This window comes from Azolla caroliniana, unplaced genomic scaffold, assembly GCF_043228905.1.
Source record: "Azolla caroliniana isolate FFs.n. ecotype wild unplaced genomic scaffold, voAzoCaro1.0.p SCAF_17, whole genome shotgun sequence".
NCBI lineage: Eukaryota > Viridiplantae > Streptophyta > Polypodiopsida > Salviniales > Salviniaceae > Azolla > Azolla caroliniana.
Genome location: NW_028230452.1, coordinates 2281001 through 2302053, shown reverse-complemented (window position 1 = coordinate 2302053; position 21053 = coordinate 2281001). Strand labels below are relative to the sequence as shown.

The 21053-nt window shown below is 38.6% G+C and overlaps 2 protein-coding genes and 2 long non-coding RNA genes across 5 annotated transcripts in view; 2 read left to right on the top strand and 2 right to left on the bottom strand.

Annotated features, from left to right (window-relative positions):
* LOC147852774 (uncharacterized) overlaps positions 1 to 21053 on the bottom strand; it is a 142283-nt gene that overhangs the window by 65830 nt on the left and 55400 nt on the right. The gene's annotated exons all lie outside the window — the stretch shown is intronic.
* The window catches only part of LOC147852776 (uncharacterized), an 87348-nt gene that overhangs the window by 56961 nt on the left and 9334 nt on the right, over positions 1 to 21053 (top strand). The gene's annotated exons all lie outside the window — the stretch shown is intronic.
* Positions 10543 to 12537, top strand: LOC147852778 (uncharacterized). Its single transcript, XR_015531256.1, has 7 exons — positions 10543 to 10848; positions 10954 to 11110; positions 11203 to 11256; positions 11327 to 11411; positions 11899 to 12153; positions 12248 to 12312; positions 12426 to 12537. It is a non-coding gene; the product is annotated as an uncharacterized LOC147852778 (long non-coding RNA).
* On the bottom strand, positions 16721 to 18872 carry LOC147852777 (eukaryotic translation initiation factor-like). Its single transcript, XM_087332912.1, has 3 exons — positions 18499 to 18872; positions 18178 to 18423; positions 16721 to 18098 (listed from the first exon to the last, which is right to left on the bottom strand). Exons 1-3 carry the CDS (start codon positions 18793 to 18795, stop codon positions 16989 to 16991), a joined length of 1653 nt encoding a protein of 550 aa, XP_087189038.1. The 5' UTR covers positions 18796 to 18872; the 3' UTR covers positions 16721 to 16988.

Here is a 21053-nt window from a genome sequence, read left to right as displayed (position 1 = left end):
TCGACGACTTATGATGCGCTTGATTGAGATGTTTTCTATCGAAGGAGACTAGATATTAGATCTCTTTTCTGGCACAGGTATTCCATGAACTAGGGTAACAATCTTGAGATAAACAATACCGAATCTTTTTTGTTTGAGAACTAATTCTTCTTGTTACTTTCTTCACAAGAACGATGCCTGCATGTGCATTGAAGCTCTTTAGAAACACGGTTGCATTGGGGAAAGACGAGGAGCAGGTTATATTTATAAACATGAGGATTAAGGCTTTGTGGGAGTGCCCAGACCAGGACAAGGAGGTTGCTGCAAAGAACCTCGCTGATACAGAAAGGTTTCAACCTGCTTCGCGAGAGCCTATTCCTCCGTTAGCCGGGGAACCGGGGGAGCTAATAGAGCTTGATGATGAGCTTATAGAAGATATTTCGTTGGCTCGGCTAACAGGGGAAGCCAATGCACGTATAGCCGAAGAGACTTCTACACAGGATGATGAAGAAAATGACATTGATGAATTGATTGCTATGTAATAGACTCTATGAAGAAAATGACATTGACGATATGTTTGGATTTCACATTATTAATACAAATTTTGGGTTTTACTTGGTGAATTCTATTCTTTATAATCTTCTATATGTTTCAATTTTATTTTTATATACTTGGTTAGTAGACTTATGACATTGGTTTCACCGTGTGCATAACTGACTACCAAATTTATGGAGAAACATGAATTAGTTTAAATTGAGACTGATTTTGGTCCAAGTTTACCTTAACATAACATGGTCGTAGAATTGTTGCCATGATTGTCTATGTTGTTATTATGGATTTTTGTCTTCTGTTGTTAAAACTATTATGTTTCTATTCCATTGCTGCTTAGATTGTGTAGTGTGTTAATGATGGTTCCAGTAGCGTTATTCGCATGTTTTTATACGTTTGTAGTTCCACTAGTGTTATCGTTCGGAGTTTGATCCTGTGTGAATCACCTAAGCAATAGAGTAGATCAATTTTTAATACAAGTATGAAAGCCTTAATAGGTTTGTTATTTTCACCACATTATCCTAAAGTTCACTGTCTTACATTGTCCACAATTATATACATATGGTTTGATCCCATACAAACAAACTGAGGAATAGATTAGATCAACTTTAAATACAAGTATTGAATACTTTAATAAGTTAGTTATTCCAATCACATTATCCTAAAGTGCACTATCCTACATTGTCCACAATTATATACATGCACGTATGGGTCAAAGTATAAATTATAACTCATTTTATTAGTATGGATACAAGTACACCTCATATTTTTGTAAAACTTACCAAATTAATATAAGTCTTTAACTTAGTGTTTCCCATGTCGCACATTAGTGACATATTGCGCCATTGTTGAACTTTTCTATGCCTACATTAACTTATCAACACGTCCAAACTTGCATGATTTCTAATTATCTCCACTTGTAGACCTATCATGTATTTTTATATTTGCAAATTCTAGTCAAGTTGTGGAACATGTGATACTAGTGCATCCAATTTTTGTAGAGAAGGTGTATTTGGATAGTTTCAAGAAGATTCCACAAGTGGAATGCGCAATCCTTCCACTTGTGAACGCGAACGTGTTCTTGGTCCAATGAAGTATTTCCTTGGAATGAACTTACAAAGAGATCGTGCCAAAGGAACCATTTCTCTTTCCCAAACTCAATACATTGAAAGTGTATTAAAACGTTTTGACATGCTACATTGCAAGCCTATCTCTACACCATGTCAACTCCATGCAAATTATCAATCGAAGATGCTTCAAGAACTATTAAAGAACGAGATGAAATGCTCAAATTATGTTCCTTACAAGCAAATTCTTGGATGTATACGCTACCTTGTTAGTTGTACACGTCTCGATTTATGTTTCACCGCTAGAATTCTTTCAAGATTTATGCAAGATCCCAGACTGAAACATTGGCAAGCTTTAAAACAACTACTACATTACCTAAAATGAACAAAAGATATGGTGCTAACTTACTCTAGATCGCAATCAGAGTCCGTCAACATGAATCTTGAAGGATGGACTAATCCATCACAATTGTCTAGTTGGACGGATTCAAATTGGGGAGGGGATATTGATGGTTGTAAGTCAACAAGTGGCTTCGTATATTGTCTCACCGGAGCCGTTATAGCATGGAGGTCTAAGAAGCAAACAATGGTCGCTCTATCTTCAACGGAAGCTGAATATGTAGTTGCCGCACTCGTTACTCAAGATGGAATATGGGTTCATTCTATACTTGAAGAACTTAACTTGTTTAAGACTTCAAAGCTAATCCTTCATTGTGATAATCAATCATGTATAAAGTTAGCTTGTAATCCGAAAATGAGTGATAATATTTGACATGTCTCTTTGAAGCATCCATTTTCTACAAGACTTAATCGAAGAGAAGAAACTAGATTTGAAGTATGCATCTACAACACTAATGGGGGCCGATTTTCTAACAAAGCATGTCGCTTGCTGCTGAAAGATTGGTCTAACAATGCCAAACTATTCTTCAAACGACAATACTTTTGAATAAAATAATATTTAGCTTAAGGGGGGGGTTAGAAATATTAAACCTAAATATTATATTATTATTAATTAGAAAAATAAGTAATTACGAAGAGCTATTTATTATTAGACTTTAGAGAAAACTCTTCATTGAAGAGACAACTTTTTGTCCATCGTCTCTACAAACAAGCCATTTTGGCTACTATAACATTACACAATCAATATAGAACAAATTTTATGTATGTGTAATCTCTCTCTCTAGGAATCATTCTCTATTTGTATACATAGTTGCCGAATTCTAGGGTTGTTCTCGTAGCTCGCATTTGTGAACCTGGTATTGAAGTGGTTCTATGTGGGGATGGGTCCTTCTAGTTGGTTGTGGGCGAGGTTTAGAGTAGAGAGGATGTCCAGAGACGTGAGATCTTGTGGGATGCCACCTTTGAGCTGGTTGTAGGAGAGGTCCAACTCCTCCAACTACATCAATCTCCCGAATGTAGCCGCAGGTATTGTGCCGTTGATGCGGTTGTGGGACAGGTTGGCTCCTGTCAAACCTTGCAGCTCACCGAAGCTCTTTGGAATTTCGCCTTCCAGATTGTTCATGGACACATCAAAGTAGATCCGTGCACTCAGCACATGATTGAGAATGTAGACTGTAAGAAAAGTTCAGAATATAATGGGTTGGATTGACAACAGAGAACGAGAGAGAGTTTTCGAAGGATGTACAATAAGGTAACATATTATATTAAGATAGGTGTTTTACAATGTAAGAACCTACAGAAAACTCTAGATGTAGTATCACAAACTTTTCTAAACAATACTTCATACATATATATATATATACAAAGAAGTAACAACTAGCCATTAGTTCTTTGTAACTGTTGTTTTGTCTTTTTCTTATTGTCTTTTGTAACTCATATTTTGTCTTTAAACACGTTCGCGTTCACAAGTGGAAGGATCGCGCATAAATGGAAGGATAAGGGAAATTTTAGGGGTTTTTCAATGATTTTACAAAACACATTGATACCAGTATCATACAAGTTCAAACATACTATGAAAAAGGTTAAAAATCCACTATTTTCGTGATTTAGAAGTAACTAAAAAAAGACGAATTTCAAAAACATACATTCTCAATTTATATCACAAACTTTACAACCAATGTTATTTTATAAGAAACGATTTTTGGGAAATCATAAGAATTCAAAACACATGATTTTATATTACTCGATTTATTACAAGCGGAATGTAGTTACACTTAATAGCCAAATATACATTCATGATCACTCCTTTACGGAGAATCACTACTATAACTAATATACAATGACGATTCCTCCTCATCATCCTCGGATGTACCAATCAGTGCATTATCTTCGTCATAAACCAAATGGTTTGATTCTAGATTATATGTAGCAGATCTCGTTTGCCTTTGACTCGAGCCACCTTGTAGACCTGGTAATTTTTCTTTTATTATATCTATTGTTGACTTCCTTAATCGTCCGGCTTTTGTAAGTGTGAAGTCGTACACGATGATATCCACATCAGAGATATCAGGGGTCGAGGTGTTACGAATGTTTCGCTTCCTCTTCCTACCTCCCCTTCTTGTTTGGCATTCAATCATCTCCAATGTATACTTACCTGTAAAAGCATTTGCACTTCTAGTGTTGTACCAATGAACATTTATAGACTTGATCGTGTTTTCTATTTCATGCATTAGCACTTCTAGAATTTTACCAACCCAAAATTGGTGGCCATGTGAGTTCTCATCAGCCGGCGTTGCAATCAACATCCCCGCGGTGAGCTCTTGCAAATTTCCTTGCCATCTAGCTTCGGCTGCTTTGGTCATCCTTGGTCCCACATAAATGTCTCTTTGTTGTGGATGGACCAAGCTGTCATTAATCGCATTTACTAGTCGCTCCGGACTTCTATTTACGCGATCATGTTGCAGCGACCATGTGAATGGCGTTTCCAAATTCCAATTATCAACAGATACACAATTGTCTATAATTTCTTTCTGATCACTATAAAATACATCCCACCATGACGTGTCTTGTTGTGCGGCATATTTCTTGGCGGCCTCAATATGTTTTCTTTTTTCTTCTAAGGCTTGGAGCCATGACCGTTTTTGTTCTGATACCAAGTCGCTCTGCAACTGTCCTTTCTTCTCAATTGGCATTTGCTTAGCTCCATGGACAATTGTACTCGGCATACAAAGTAATAACTGGCAACCACCTTCAGGTTCCCATGTTGTAGAAGATGAATATTGTTTAGCATACAAAAGTGTAGAACCACTTATTCCATTTTTCTTTATCAAAAAAATGTGATTGAAACTTATATTGTTTAACTGAGCAAGCACTTTAACATTCCCACCACCCCCATCTAATATATATCCCTTAAAGTCATATACCTCCTTCAAGTGTAACACTTTTGGGCGTGGTGTATATGCATCACAAATGACATCAAATAGTTTAGGTAAAGTGAAAGCATCATGCCGAGACAACTGTCTGGAGAATGTGCTAAACATCTGATCTATATGGTCATGTGTGTGGCCAACCAAAAGAAAATTGACTTTCACTTTCCTAAACAATTCTAGGTTGACCAACATACTTAGATAGCCAAATACAGTTGAATTTTTGTTCTCTCTAGCAGTATTGTCCAATTGAATGTATAGAACAGGGGGGAAAGGTTGTCCCCAAGACATCAAAACTCGGTGAATCATTGTAACTGTTAGGTTAGGTTCATTGTGAACATTGGGGTAAGTAATGAAGACGTGAGGTCGAACAGACCTATTATAAGCCAAGCATCCCACCAAGTGCATTTGAACAAGGCACTCATCATTGACATCTTTGGGGAGCCTCCGCATATGCGGCAAGCATGTCTTCTTCTGGTCCATGCCATCTATCATTAAGCACATGTATTGTTCAGGCCTCTTCAAACACTTCTCTCTATGATGCATCGCCTTCCTTCGTTCTAACGATTGTGCCTCACGATGCTCTTGTAGTAACTTCTTACTCGTATCCTTTTCCATTGATGTCTTTGCACCTTTAGCCAAACTTTTAAGATTTGCACAAATGGAGCAATAACCCATACGTACTTTACGAGGAATAATAACATTTGAAAACCGAGCTCTCCATAATCTTGTGAATTGGCTATAGGTGATAGACTTATTACGTGAGCCCAGCATTTCAGATCGATAGACATCATAAACTTCCCGACGGGTATAATTATCAGAAAGATGCATCCTACCTGTAGTGGGCATTACTTCACAATTTAACTGAAAGTAAGTTTTCATCCAGCCAATAGCTAGTCTTCCAATTGCACCTTTCATACTTGGAACCTCTTTACAATTGAGCATCTGATCCCCGCTAAGTAGACGTTGTTGTACTCTATGTAGCCGCATGTTACTAACACATAACACAATTTTGAATGCAACTCTACATATCTGTTGCGCATGGAAGATATAATACTCGAATGATACTTTGATCCCCGTACATTTGTCAGATACTAGTTGCATATGTGATCCGAGGTAAGTGTCTTGCTCATCACCGGTCATCGAAAAATAGTATCGCCTTAATTCTCGCAACTTTGATTTTCCAATCATAGACATACAACCACGGGCACAACATATTTTGTTGACATCAAATCCAATCTGTTTATCTGATGTCACCAAGCTAAATCTAGCCAGACGAATTCTTCGTGGGATTCTTCTAATATGCATAGGGCTCCCAGATTTCTCTTCCTGCATAGAGGTTGGTGTAACCTTGTTACAGTCTAATTCTCTATTCTGACCATCGCCAATGTTATTCAATGTTTCCTGGGCACTTCCTTCATTCTCGGTATCTTTATTAATATCGTATTCTTCAATAGAGAACTCTTCACATGTGTCATTATTTACATTCCCTGTAGATGAGCTCAGACAATATTCTTCGATAGAATATGGTGAGTCGGTCGAAAGACAATATTCTTCAATCGAATATGGTGACTCTGTTGACAAACAATACTCTTCAGTAGAAAACGATGGGTCTGATGACAAACAATATTCTTCAATCGAGAACGGTGAATCTTCACTCATGGCTTAAGGTCTAGATAGGGCTCTCTAAGTTATACTCCTCTCTAACCATATACTCCTCCCTAAACATAAACTTCTCTCTAAACAAAAGCCAAATCAATAGAATGTCTATATTATGTAATATTCTATTAATACAATACATCTAAAAATTATTTTTAATAAAGTAATTTAACTTAAATTATCAATCATTATATAAACTAGATCTAAATGATGTTAAATCAAGTAAAATATAAAACGAATCATTAACAAGCCTTGAATATGTTGGATTAATGTTAAAATCATTGGCTAATTAATGACACCCATTTTGATATAGAACGTCTCACTCATTGGTTCTTTAATGCTCACCATTTTAAATATTAGACTTATCAATCATTGGTTAATTCATGCCCACATCTTTAATACATAACATTTGAGAGTCATAAAAATTGTTGCTTTTAGTAATCAATCATTGGTACATTCATGAACCTCTATCATTGTCTCCTTCATAACCTTTGAAGTGATTGTAGGTTGTTATGAGTATAAAAGATTGATCAATATGTTAGTTTGACTTTGTAATCATTAATACAATCATAAGTTACTATAGTTAATGTGACTATGGTTACAAACTAACTATCCTCAAAGTTACCAACATTGGTTAAGGTGACTATGGTTACTTTAACCATGGGTTCAATCCCTATAAATAGGAAGACCTCATCATATTTCACTCACCAGAGCGTACAGAGCGTACAGAACGCAGAGAGCACACAGAGCACACAAAGCACTCAGAGCACAAAGCACGAAAGCGCGATCTCCGCCTCCACTTCAACACGATCAACCATGTCTTCCAAGAGAATCGTGCGCGAGGAGTCCAGGTAGGCCTCTGACACTGTGGACATTTTTGTAAATATGTTTCGTTTCTCAAGAACTCGATACGGCGTATCGAGTTCATGTATACAATACAAATATTTATACACGAACTCGATACGGCGTATCGAGTTCGTGTATAAATATTTGTATTGTATACATGAACTCGATACGCATCGAGTTCGTGTTTAAAACCTATACTTTAAACACGAACTCGATACGGCGTATCGAGTTCATGTTTAAAACCTACACTTTAAACACGAACTCGATACGGCGTATCGAGTACCTGTATATAAGAAGGCTTTAAGAGAGAAAAATCATTTACGGGGTGGAAATGATATCAAATTGTCTGGCAAAATCAGTCTTTTTTATGTTGACTTTACTTACTTTTAAACAAATACATGCTCTAATTATAGGTGTTTTATGACCTACTTTAGCTTAAAATAGTAGAAAATGATCTACAAATTGCCTTCACTATGGCAAATTCTCCTCAATATAGGTTTAGAATCTATATAAGTCATACCTACTATTTAAAAGAATATATAACCCGTTTTACTTATTACGATATATATTTTCTAGGTTGAATAGCCCTGCCTATAATAGATTTTTGAATATGTTACTGCTCCTGGAAACTGTTCTTCATTATAATAACAACTTCAATCTACGTGACTGTCTAACTTATGTTTTTGCATATACTTTCTTAAATAGGTCGTTTGAGAACCTGTCAGACCGACCTGTGAAGAAAATTAAGCTTCGCATACAAGGTTCTCCAATTGAAGCCCAGACCAAGGTAACTCCTGAGACCATGAAGAGAGGAAAAAAGCTTCTCTTTAACGAAGAGACAAAATCTCAGCCACATAGTGATGTAAGCCAAAAGAAACTTGTCGCCGCTACTGGAGGCGAAGACCTTCCTGACCGAGATCTAACAGACAAGGAATGGTGTATGCAATATGTCGACTCAAAGAAAAAAGTCGTATTGTATACAGCAAAGAAGAAGGGTGAGGGGCAGCTAGGAAAAGAAACTCCATTTATGTATGGCCGAATTCTACGATTTGACTACGAAGATGCAGATTCGGCCAACATACTGGTAATGATAGAGTGCTCCAAGGGGGTGTAAACAAGTAATCTTAACACCCCCCTGTAACTGTGACACCATCAACTCATCTATTTGGATGAATACTTAATCCAATATGGTGGCAGCAACTCCAATGTTTTGCGTTGGGTACTGGCTTGGTAAGAAAATCAGCCCACATAGTTTGTGTTGAAGTATGTCCAATCGAGAGGTTAGATTCTTCAAGAAGTTCTAAGATGAAGTGATATCGTGCGCAGATATGCTTGTTTTGCTCTGTGATCTTGGGGTCCTTAGTGATTTTGATGCAGGATTGGTTGTCACACCATAACTTGAATTCAGAAATTTTGAGGATGGCAAGTTCATCAATGATGGACTTCAACCATAATCCTTCCTTAGTAGTGAGAGTAGCTGCTATATATTTTGCTTCAGTGGAAGAGAGGGCGACAATAGCTTGTTTCTTTGTTCGCCATGAAATGGCACCACGTGCAAATAGGAATACATAGCCAGAGGTGGATCGAGAGGTATCCTTGTCCCCCCCCCCCAATCTGCATATGTCCAACCATGTAGTGGTGTTGATAGCCAGCCTTGGATATTTGAATGTTGGGCTTTAGAGTATGATGTGTAAGTAAGTGTTATATCCCTTGTGTACTTCAGATACCGTAATACTCTTTTAAGTGTTGTCCAATTGTTAACTCCTGGATTCTCCATGAATCTTGATAGGTATCCAATGGCAAAAGATAAGTCGGGTCGAGTGCAACTGACGAGGTATCGAATGCTCCCCAACACTTGGCGATACGGGATATTCTTCATAAAGTAAGTTTCTTCAGTTGTATGTGGTGAATCTTCAAATGATAATTTGCATGGTACTGTGAGGGGAGTGGAGATTGGAGAACACTCAACCATATCAAACTTGCTTAGTATATTATCAACAAAGTTTTCTTGTGATAGGGAGGGTGTACCTAGAGTTTGATTCCTTTTTACATGAATCCCAAGAAAATGTTCTAGTGGCCCAAGATGTTTGATTGGGAATTGTTGTCGCAACTCTGCAATAAATTCCATTACCAAGTCTTTCGATGTCCCAGCAAAGGTAAATCATCCACATAGACTCCCAATAGTAAGAATTCTGTTTTTGTTTTCCTTATATATATATTAGGTTCTGATTGAAGTTGTTGAAATTTGATTGATAAGAGGAACCTATGAAACTTGGCATACCATTGTCTAGGGGATTGTTTTAGGCCATATAAAGGTTTGTTAAGTTTACACACATAATTAGGGTCTATATTATTATCTAACATTTGAGGTTGTTCCATATATATATCTCCTTCTAAATCACCATGTAAAAACGTTGTTTCAACATCAACATGATGAAGTTCAAGATTTAAATATGCCGTAATGGCAAGAATCAATCGAAGTGCAATGATCTTTAGAGTGGGTGAAAAAGTTTCATGGTAGTCCACACCTGGTATTTGTGAGAATCCTCGAGCTACTAATCTCACTTTGAACCTCACGGGAGTACCTAGGGCATCGTATTTCTTCGTAAAAAGCCACTTACAAGTGATGACATTGGAGTGACAAGGCCGCGGTACTAATGTCCATGTGTGATTCTTTTGGAGTGCTGAGAATTCAGATTCAATTGCCGCAACCCAATTGTCTTTTTCTTTACTTTTTAATGCTTGCTTGAAGGTGAGAATTGGAGTTGTGTCGTAGTTGTCTCCTTCAATGATGGCTGCAAAGATGGATATGTCGGACTTCGTCTCTGTTACGAAGTGACATGTCGATTTTTCAAGCACCTCGTCCTTAGTTGCATCATAGATATCACTAAGTAACCTTACCTTAGTCTTTTTAGCCCTAATTTCTTTGTCTTTTAAGGTTGTTTTGGAGAGGTTGCAGGTTTTTAGGCGGCCGAGATCCATATTCTTAGATCTGGAGCTTTGTTTTCTTGCAGTCATGGAGGATGCACAGGGTTGAATGTAGTCGCCACTCGTATGCTCAGGTTCAAGGCTTCGAGTAATATATTGGTCAGTGGATTGATTGTTGCTTTCGAAGCTTCGGTCATACACTTGTTCACCTTCGAGGCTTTGAGGATCAGATTGGCAGACAAATTGACTACCAATTTTGAGATTTTGAGGATACTCTGAGGTGTAGGGTTGTAGGTGACCTGAACTTGTATGTTCAGATTCACAATTTCGACATTCGGATGCTGAGGAAGAGCTATTGGGTTGTTGGCGATGCACTAGCACATCCTCAAGTTCGAGACTTCGAGTGGCTGATTTGGTGATCATAGGCTTGGTGGCGATCTTTGCAGTAGAGATTCCTAACCCCTCATCTTGAGTGGTTAAGATCTGAGAATGAGGTAATTGGTTGAGTTTCCCTCCTCTGTTTTCTGTTGCATTAGTTGTTGGCGCACCATGATTGTTGTGTAGTTCGGCGTTGATGATGTTCATCCCATCATTTTCAGATTCCATTGTTGTTGCTTGAGGAAGTCTTAACTTTGTGATTTCCTTGGTAAGGTGTTCACTCCCGGTTTCTTTCATTACATATGATGACCTAGAAAAAAGACTTTTCTCATCAAATTCCACAGAACGACTAAAAATTATTTTACCTGTATTGGGAAGGTAAATTCTGTATGCTTTTACTCCATATGGCTCCCCATATCCAATAAGTTTTCCTTCGATGCATCGATCCTCAAGTTTTGTCCTCTTCGCAGGTTGTATGTATGCAAATGTAGTTGCTCCAAATACTCGAAGATGTGATATCTCAGGTGGGTACCCATACCACATGGTGTATGGCACTTGTCCTTCTATACCTTGGTGAGGAGTTCTGTTTTGTAGGTAACAAGTTGTGGCGACTGCTTCTTCCCAGAATCTCGAGGCCATTCCACTCGTCTTCAGCATACTCCTAGCAGCATTTAATAAGGTGTGATTCTTTCTCTCGATTATCCCATTTTGTTGAGGTGTGTAGACAGTTGACTTTTGATGAAATATACCATTTTTTCGTTAAAGGCTTCCCATTCTTGTGAAACAAACTCCCCACCATTGTCACTTCTTATTACTTTAACTTTAAGTTGTGTTTGATTTTCAACAAAGCTCTTATATGCACAAAATGCTTTGAATGCATTTCCCTTTTGTTTAAGAAAGTTAACCATTGTAAATCGCGAAGTGTTATCAATAAATGTTATAAAGTACCTTGCTCCGAAGTGTGAGTTGGGAGTTATCGGTCCACATACATCCATGTGAACAAGTTGGAGTAGTTCCTTTGTCTTTGAGTTACTTGGTGGGAATGATTTTTGAGCCATTTTCCCATACATGCATCCTTCGCAAATATCAATAGATTTAAAGATTGTGGAAGGTGTTTCTCTTACTAGATTCTGATTTTGACACAACTTGAGTGTTGGTGTATGTAGATGACCGAACCGGCAATGCCATAGATAGGTGGGGGACACATTGTCTACTCCTCCTTGATGTACTTCAGCAGCTAATGCTTCTCCTAGATTTTCCTTGACAGGATATAGTTGCCCTTGTTTTGGACATACAATTTTTATCTCATGTTGATCATCTTGGATGTATAGGGTAGCTTATTGTTTGCTGAATTTGATTGTCATTCCTTTTGCAGTAGCTTGTCCCACAGATAATAGATGTTTTGCAATTCCAGGTACAAAGTATATATCTGAAATTTGTACAACATGATTACTAATGAGTCTTAATTTGATATTACCTTTCCCAACTGCCAATTTTTTACCTTTGTCTCCGAAGGTGAACTTCAATGGTATTGGGAGCTCTTGATAGTTGTCCAACCAGTCTTTTCGATATGTTAGATGGTGAGTAGCCCAGGTATCCAAGAACCAGGTGCTATCATCTTCATTTTCTTCAAATGTGTTTGCATTATATGCTTGAATGTACTCTTCTTCATCAGGTTCTCCATTTTGTTCAGGTGCTTCTTCAAAAGAGTATTCTGGATTTCTATCATCTTCTTGTTGGATAACCACATTATGTGCCTGGGGTCGGTTGGAGTTATTCTCTGCTTGCTTGAGGCGACATACTTGATCGGTATGTCCTTCCTTCTTGTAATATCTACAGATGATTCTAAAGCTTCCATTTTGTCGTGAGTTGTTTCCATAGTATTTTTGTGCTTCACTCTTGATGTATGTTTTATTATTATTAGATTCATTATTTCTTACTTTTTCAAGTCTGTACCTTTGTTGGTTTGCTAGATGACCCCTTTGGAATCGATTGATGGAGACTACCATTGGGATCGGTTGAGCATTATTCTTCTTTTGTCGTCAAATGTCTTCATGGCGGATCTTAGTAAGTAGCTCAGACAATGTTGCCGTGCTACTATGCATAGTGATGAATGTTCCCCAAGATTCGGGGAGTTTGCTTAGCACTAATCCAATCTTGATGTCTTCTGAGATGCAGTTGTCGGCGGTAGTTGCATCATCCATGGCTGCCTCCCAAGTTGATAAGAAGGTAGGAACATCTTCTTCTTCCTGTAAAACACACATATTAAACAAGGTAGCTAAGGTGTGGAGTTTAGTTGTACCATCTTGAGGTTCGTATAGTTCCTTCAGTTTTGCCCACATTGCAGCTGCAAATGTGAGTTTTCGAATAATTTCTTACTGCTTTTCATCTACATTTAACATTATCTCTAGTCTAGCTCTTTTATCCATCTTTCGCCACTCATGCCATTCGTCTTACTCTCGTTTTACAAGTTCTAGACTAGCGCTAGTTGTGACGTCGAGGAACTCCTCCACATCAAGTAGCAGCTCCATTCAAGTCTTCCAGGTTTTGTAGTTTTTCTCCATTAATTTGTCCAAGGTATATTTTCTGCTTGAGCTTGCCATAGTGATAGTACTGAGATTTGTTTATTTCAAAAAAAATATATGGTGAGTTTTGTTGGTTATAGGGGAGTATGAGATTCAGATCGTGCAACTAAGCTCTGATACCATGTAAGAAAAGTTCAGAATATAATGGGCTAGATTGACAACAGAAAGAGAGAGAGTTTTCGAAGGATGTAGAACAAGGTAAGATATTATATTAAGATAGGTGTATTACAATGTAAGAACCTACAGAAAACTCTAGATGTAGTATCACACACTTTTCTAAACAATACTTCATACATATATATATATATATATACAAAGAAGTAATAACGAGCCGTTAGTTCTTTGTAAGAGTTGTTTTGTCTTTTTCTTATTGTCTTTTGTAACTCATATTTTGTCTTTATCCTCATAACTCATGTTTTATCATTTGTGGTGTAAACGGGTAATCTTAACATAGACATTGTTCTTAATTGTTAACGGCACATCCTCGTAGATTGCACTTGAAGTAGGAGAGGTGCGTGAGAGTCAGAGGGAAGCGGCCGCTGAAGCGATTGTTGGAGAGGTCGAGTGCCTGCAGTCTGGGAAGCTTCCAAACCCAACCTGGGATGTCTCCGCTTAGCTGGTTGTAGCTCACCGAGAGAACCCTGAGGTTGGATAAACCAGTGATGTCAGGAGTAGCAGTGAGGTCTGGAGGTGAGGAAGCTGCCAAATGGAAGGGGGGATGGAAGCTGTCAAGGTCTGCAACTGTTGGCAATCTCCCAAGGAAGGTGGTGGTCCAGGAGGAGAGGCAAGAAGAGGGGTCATGGGTGATTGCATCCTTGATTGCTATAAGAGCTTGGGCTTGGGCTTGCACTACCGCCATGTTTTGGTCGGAGGAGGAGGTCGGATAGGGAGTGAGCGCCACAGGCAGAGCCAGAACCTCCGCAGGCATTGCCGAATGTATGATGAGAAAAAGGATTGAGAGGAGAGGGAGAGTGGCTGGGAGGTTCAACATCTCGCGAACTGAATATGAATTGTTGGATAAGATGGAGGAGAGGGAGTGAGTGAAAGAGGTGGAACTTTTGGAGTATGTAGAGGAAATCAACAGCAACCAACGTAATGGATACGTTTGAAGAAGAGAAGGGGAGTACTGAAGAGTGAGCGAGCGAGCGAAGAAGAGGGGGTAGTTGATTACGTGAAAGAAGAAGAATGAGTGAGTCATCTAGAGAGTGACTTGACCCTTGACTCCCCTTGGACTTTACCACGACCACCATCCTCACTAGACAAAGATGACCCCAACCACGGATTAGCCAAAACTTGCTCAAGCTCCTAAACCCTTGTTCTAGTATGCCGGATGCGATGACAATCACTCCTTATCGCCAACAAATCTTGATCGTGCCAGCCAAGGGATGTTGAGAACAACAACATAGGGGGCCAATACCAAGGCATAAAGTAGATGGACCATACTAAGCCATTTGCGCATGGACCATACCAACGATTTGCGTGAGGACAATGAGATGCATGTGTTCAACTTTGTCATAGGCTTGTTTCTCGGCATCAGCATACCTCAAATACAAAGTTTTGTCACTACTACTCTCATATGCATGTTTGTAAATCGTATTCAAAACCATACACAACATGCAATAAGACCATTAATAGAACTTTATTAACCAAATGTTGCAACCAAACTCTCAACGTGAACTCTAATTTGAAATGTAACAATACATGGTGCTCTAGCTTCTAAGATGAGTGCTAATCAGTAACATTCACTTGAGTTGTTACATAATTGAGTCAAAATAAGACATAAATAAATATCATCGGTGGTTTGTGGAATATTTGGATAGATCGATGCAAAAATATGTTTCAACAAATAATGCAGAATTTTGTTCATTGTGTGAAAGAAAGTTGGTTGATGCTTATTTCAATTGTAAAAGGTCAATATGACTCCTTCACTGGTAATGAAGATACCATCTTTGTGAAACAACAATCATTTAACAACAAGTGGAAGGATTTGTTCGTCTTTGTGGAGAGAAATGACAAAATGGTTTGCCAATATGTACCCCATCAATGGTTGTTTCCTCCATAGCTAGAGTTTGGTTTCACTTATGACATAGTGGGGGGGGGGGGGGGGTATACCTTTTCTTTGCTATCTTACCCTCCACTAGATTGTATCATTATATGCTTTGTATAAGCTTATCGTGGTAATGGAAACTATGGTGTAGTTTAAAAAATAAATAAAACATAAAACAATAGCCCATAATGCACCTAATTTTTCGCACAATTGAGTAGAAGTGAAACATAAAATAACATCCCAAGGTGTCTCATGTCAAAATTTTAAGGTTAGGAGTTTAGGTATCATTATGATTGCTTTCATTCTACGACTAATAGTTATGAAAGTAGTTTGGAACTCAAGTTATGTATGATATAACTCTAGAATGCATCTCTATGACCCTCTGTACCTAAGCTCGGGCAACAGAGTTGCTACTCACTTTCACACGTATTACATAAAATGTAATATTTTTGGTCTCATAGGTCATATTTGACCTCTGAAGACAACAATAAATCTATCAATCTATCTATTTACGTATCTATCTCTCTTTAGTTATTTGTATGGCAAAGCATATGTTGATTTACTAACTAGTTATGAAGTAAATGAGATTTGAATAAACTATTTTACTAAATTGTTTCTTTTAGTTTAATTTTGCACTACCCCTAGTGCTAGAGTCGAGCATTTGCACTTGATAACACCTACGTAGACAATAACCTTGCAAATATTGGCATATGATAGCATAGATCGCAATATCACATATTATGCAAGACACCCCAAGTGATTCATATTCCCATTAATATTCAGGAATAGTAATAGTAAATAAGCAAGAGGCCATTATAACATTATAATAATCTACATGAGTAGTGGACACCAAAAATATGATTCTATTCTTCATGTGAATATGTCAAATGAAATGCAACCAAATAATAAGACCATTAATTGTGACAATTCCACATAAAACTCAAGATCCAGCGAATTCTGAAATTGAAACTAAGTAATCACATATTTATTACTGTTGCCAAAGACAAACAAGCAACTACAATGCCAAAGGCATTTTAGCATACAGTCTACATACCTGTTTGGTTTTCATTCTTCATCAAGGATCACTTGCCATAAAACTGAGGACCACTTCACACCAATTATCTTACACTCCAAACATTGTTGGGAATATGTCTATAATACCACTGATTTGCTCACCGTAGTCACTAAAACACCATTTGGAAACTTTTCAACACAATAAATCTAAACCAGTGGGAAACCCAGGTAACAAGCATTCAAGTTAGTTTATTTGCGTTACCTATAGCAATCACATCTCAGATGTATGAAAATAAGGGCCGACTTGAACTCTGAGGCAGAAAATGATTGAGATGGTTTTACTTTTAGTATCTATGAACTCAATTTCTAAAAAAAACTTGAAGACAACATGTCTCCACGATACAACCTTCAATTAAAAAAGTATAAAAGAAAGCCACCAACAATACCATCCTCCCGTAAAATATACAGCAACAAATAGCTCAACCGTGGGGTTATCTTCAACATAAATTAAGTTTCAACTAAGCTGAATTCCAATAAAATAGAAAACTAGAAGACAATCTTAAAAACATTTCCAGGCTCCAAAAAAAGTGTCCACTGGAACTGTAGCTCCTCACGTGGAGGCTAATAGCCTCTCACATTCATCTAAAATAGCTTGCTGGCTCAGCACACTCTGTGCATTTGGTCCAGATTTGACAGCCCTCAATGCTGAATCATACACTTGCCTCTTCAGAAAGGTATCCTCGGTTTTCTTTAGGATATCCACCAAGAATCCAAATTCAATGACATCAGAAAGTATCAACTTCCCAATAAGATCCCCAAAATGCTTAGGTGCCGAAGGATTGTCAAGGACAACATCTTCCAGCTGCTCTGCTGTGAGGATCATACCAGTCTTAATATCCTTATCTGACAAAACCTTTTCTGCCCATAAATGTACGAAGAGCTTCTTTACCAGATCTCTCTCCCGCTGTTGGCCTTCTAATGACTCTAATAAGATTGTAATGGCCATTTGCACCAACTGAGAATGGAAGTCTGGGCTTTGCAGCTCTTCAACACATAGTTTCGCTTCTTTAAGATCACCAACTGAAATGAATTCTTTAAGCAATGACTCGGATTTTTTCTGGAGGACTGCAGGAGATAACCCAGCAGGTGCTGGAGCAGCTGGCTTTGACACTTGTTCAATAATCTTCTCTTTTTCAGCACGACCCTGATTCAATTGTTCAAGCACACCTACATTCTGTCTTGTAGGGATTAGAGTTGGGACAGGTCTAGAAGCACTAGCATCACCAAGAAGGGCACTTGGCCTCCCAAGGAAAGTTCCACCACTACCAGTGGGTAAAAGCTTAGAGCTTGTACCAGCTGGTCTTGGCCCAAGGGCAGGCATGAGGGGACGATTGGGCACCACACTTGGGGCCGGAATCCATCCTTCTTTCGGAATCTTATTCTTTCGGCTTGCGGTATATGTCTCCCACCCTTCCGAATCTCCAATGGGGAAATCAGGTACAAGGGGTAAAGCACCAGGCATCTTACCACTGCCCGGTAGAAGGCCAGGCATTCCAGGCATTCCTGGCATCATTCTACCGGGTCTTATGTTACCACCTAACAATGGCATGCCCATTATACCAGGTGGTCCCCTACCATTCCTCAGGCTAGCCATTCCTGGTCGCAAACCTAAATTCTGCTCCGCTTCTGCATGTATCTCCGTGATCTTTTTGGCCTTTACCTGAGTCAAAAATTATGTGCATGTTATACAATAGTCTTATAGACTATAATATCTTTTCCAATATGTAATTAGCACTAACCTCTTCTCTACGAGGTACCCATGTGTTGGCCCGCATATCAAGGACATTTTGAATCATAAACTTTATGCGTGGAGGCAAACGGGGAGTTGAACATACGTCTTTAAGTTGAATAAAATAAACATCTATTGCTTTTTTGGATTTCTCACTTTCTTCTAATTGCTTCCCAACAGAAGAGAGGAATTGGCACAGGGCTTCCAGATTCTCTTCAGCTGGAGGAGATGTTTTTGGGTCACTCCCTAGAAGCATCTGCAAAAATGTTCAAAATTATAGCGTTATCTACTCAGTAACAGAATACATTTCGGAAACACATTTCGAACTTACTTGGATGCAGTAATGAACAATCTTCTCTGGGATCATCTTCTGCTTAAAAAGCTCACCAATAAGTCTTATGTTGCCAAGGGTACGAAGCTTTACAAGCCTCTCTTTGTCAAAACGTTCCAGTTCTTGCTCAGGTTTTGTTAATTTTTGGATCTCTGCCCGCATGTTATCGGCTCCTTCAAATTCTTCTTGGCAGCTATTGAGAAGAATCCTACGGAATGTGGCAGGTTTTCCATCACCCTCATCAGATGGGAACTCTGGTAAAGCTTTGCTTAGGTGAAGACAAAGCTCAGCATACATTGGACAAAAAGTAGGCTCCAAGACAGCTTTGTCGAAGACAAGGGATATTACACCCTATCACACCTCATTTAATAGGAGAACTTTAGTATTTGCATGTACAAACATTTCAATTTGTCGAAGACAAGGGATGTTACACCCTATCACACCTTGTCTCAATAGCATGTCGGAAGGATTCTAGCCTGCATGAATCCTTCAACAAGTAGTCTTCAGAGATCATCATCTGTCGGACTCCTTTTGTACAGTTGACTAATACAATCAAATTAGTTGTGTCCGCATCTTCATAGTCCAGCCGCAAGATTTTGCCATATCTAAATGCACGATCTTGAGCAAGCATACCATGTCCAACCAGTCTAGTAACTAACAGTACTACCTTCTTTTTCGAGTCTACATATTGCATTGCCCACTCATATCCAATTAAGTCTATATCTAACTGGTCGTCACTTCCTCCAACCGCGACAGATGTTTTCTGACTAACCTCGTCAGACAGCTACCTCACGACTTCGTCTTCAAACATGAGTTTCTTTCCCTTTTGTGGATATGTCACAACAGGGATCTTTGTGTTGTCTACAGGTGAGCTTTGATACTTAATCTGAATTCGGCTGAGTGGCCTCTCCTCCTTAGTGTCAGCCAACCTACATAAAATAATACAACAGATGAACCTAAACCTATAAACTCTCAAATTATGGGGTGACAAATTATATACAGTATGCAGATTGGTAGTTTGGAACGTAAAATTAGCAATCCAATATACTTATGGATGTGAAACCTAGGGACTGGACAGAGGAAAATGTATATTTAACGTCTCATAGTCCACCGGACACTAAAATCAGTAAGATTTTGGTATCCCCAACAGTACCTAAATATCAACTGTATTGACCCAATTTGACCGTATTTTGACCTAATTTAGAATTGTTGAACCTATTTTACTACTTATTTTTGGTCTAATATGTGTTATGACCCCCAACTCGATACGGCGTATCGAGTTTAAGTCCTAGGAGCCACAACTCGATACGCCGTATCGAGTTAAGGCCCCCGCGTATTGAGTTTTAGCACTGGGAGCCACAACTCGAGACGGCGTATCGAGTTAAGACACCCAACTCGTTACGCCGTATCGAGTTTTAGCCCTGGGAGCCACAACCCGTTACGCCATAACGAGTTAAGTCCCCGCGTATCGAGTTTTAGCCCTGGGAGCCACAACTCGATACGCCGTATCGAGCCGAAACGGGTTGGGCGGCATAACTTGATACGGCTTATCAAGTTATGTCCCCCAACTCGTTACGGGGTATTGAGTTATGTCCCCCAACTCGATACAACGAGTTGGGGCTTCGATACGGCGTATCGAGTTGTAGCTCTAAGAGGCACAACTCGATACGGCGTATCAAGATATGTCCCCCAACTCGATACGGCGTATCCAGTTGTAGCCCTAGGAGGCATAACACGATATGTCGTAACGAGTTCGGGAACATAACTCGATACACTGTATCGAGTTGGGAGTCTTACCTCGCTACAACGTATCTAGTTCTAGCCTTAGGAGGCACTAGATACGGCGTAACGAGTTCTAATACAAAATAAAAAGCATGTAGATGGTCATATGTCCGTACAGTGTAGGGTTTAGATCCTACCTGCTGTCAGAATGGGCTGTCTTTTTGCTCGACATGATGATCGTGTTGGTTCGGGGATGCGTGAGGTATCTTGGGAGTTCTCGCGCCTGTGCTTTGGCGCTCTGGGCAGTGGTTACACTCAACTGTGGGGAATGAAAAAGAGAGGTCGATTCTATTTATGGGAGGGGAAGGGACCATAGTTAAAAAAGTAACCACGGTTAGAATTAAATGCCAATAGTGCCTTTAGTTATTTATCTTAGAATTCGTATTTATTATTATCATAAAATAATGATTACCTTTATACTTTATGTGTAATATGATCATTATGATCTAGTAGTTATGTATTATGATTTGGTACCTATTATGAGCTAGTACTTATTATGATTTAATACATGTGCAAGGTCAGTCCTATGATTGAGTATACTAATCTACATTTATGGTAGTGTAATGATTTTGATTTTGAGAACATTCACTAATTGGGTGAGGATAGTGGTATTATGCAATTATGTGACATGTACACATGATCAATTTTTATTTATAACTAATAGAAATATAGAAAATATTATATAATAAAATATACAAAATACATATATACTTCCTTAGAATTCTATTAGTAGTTTAAGTATGTCTTACAATATGTATGTTAGGGAGTGAAAT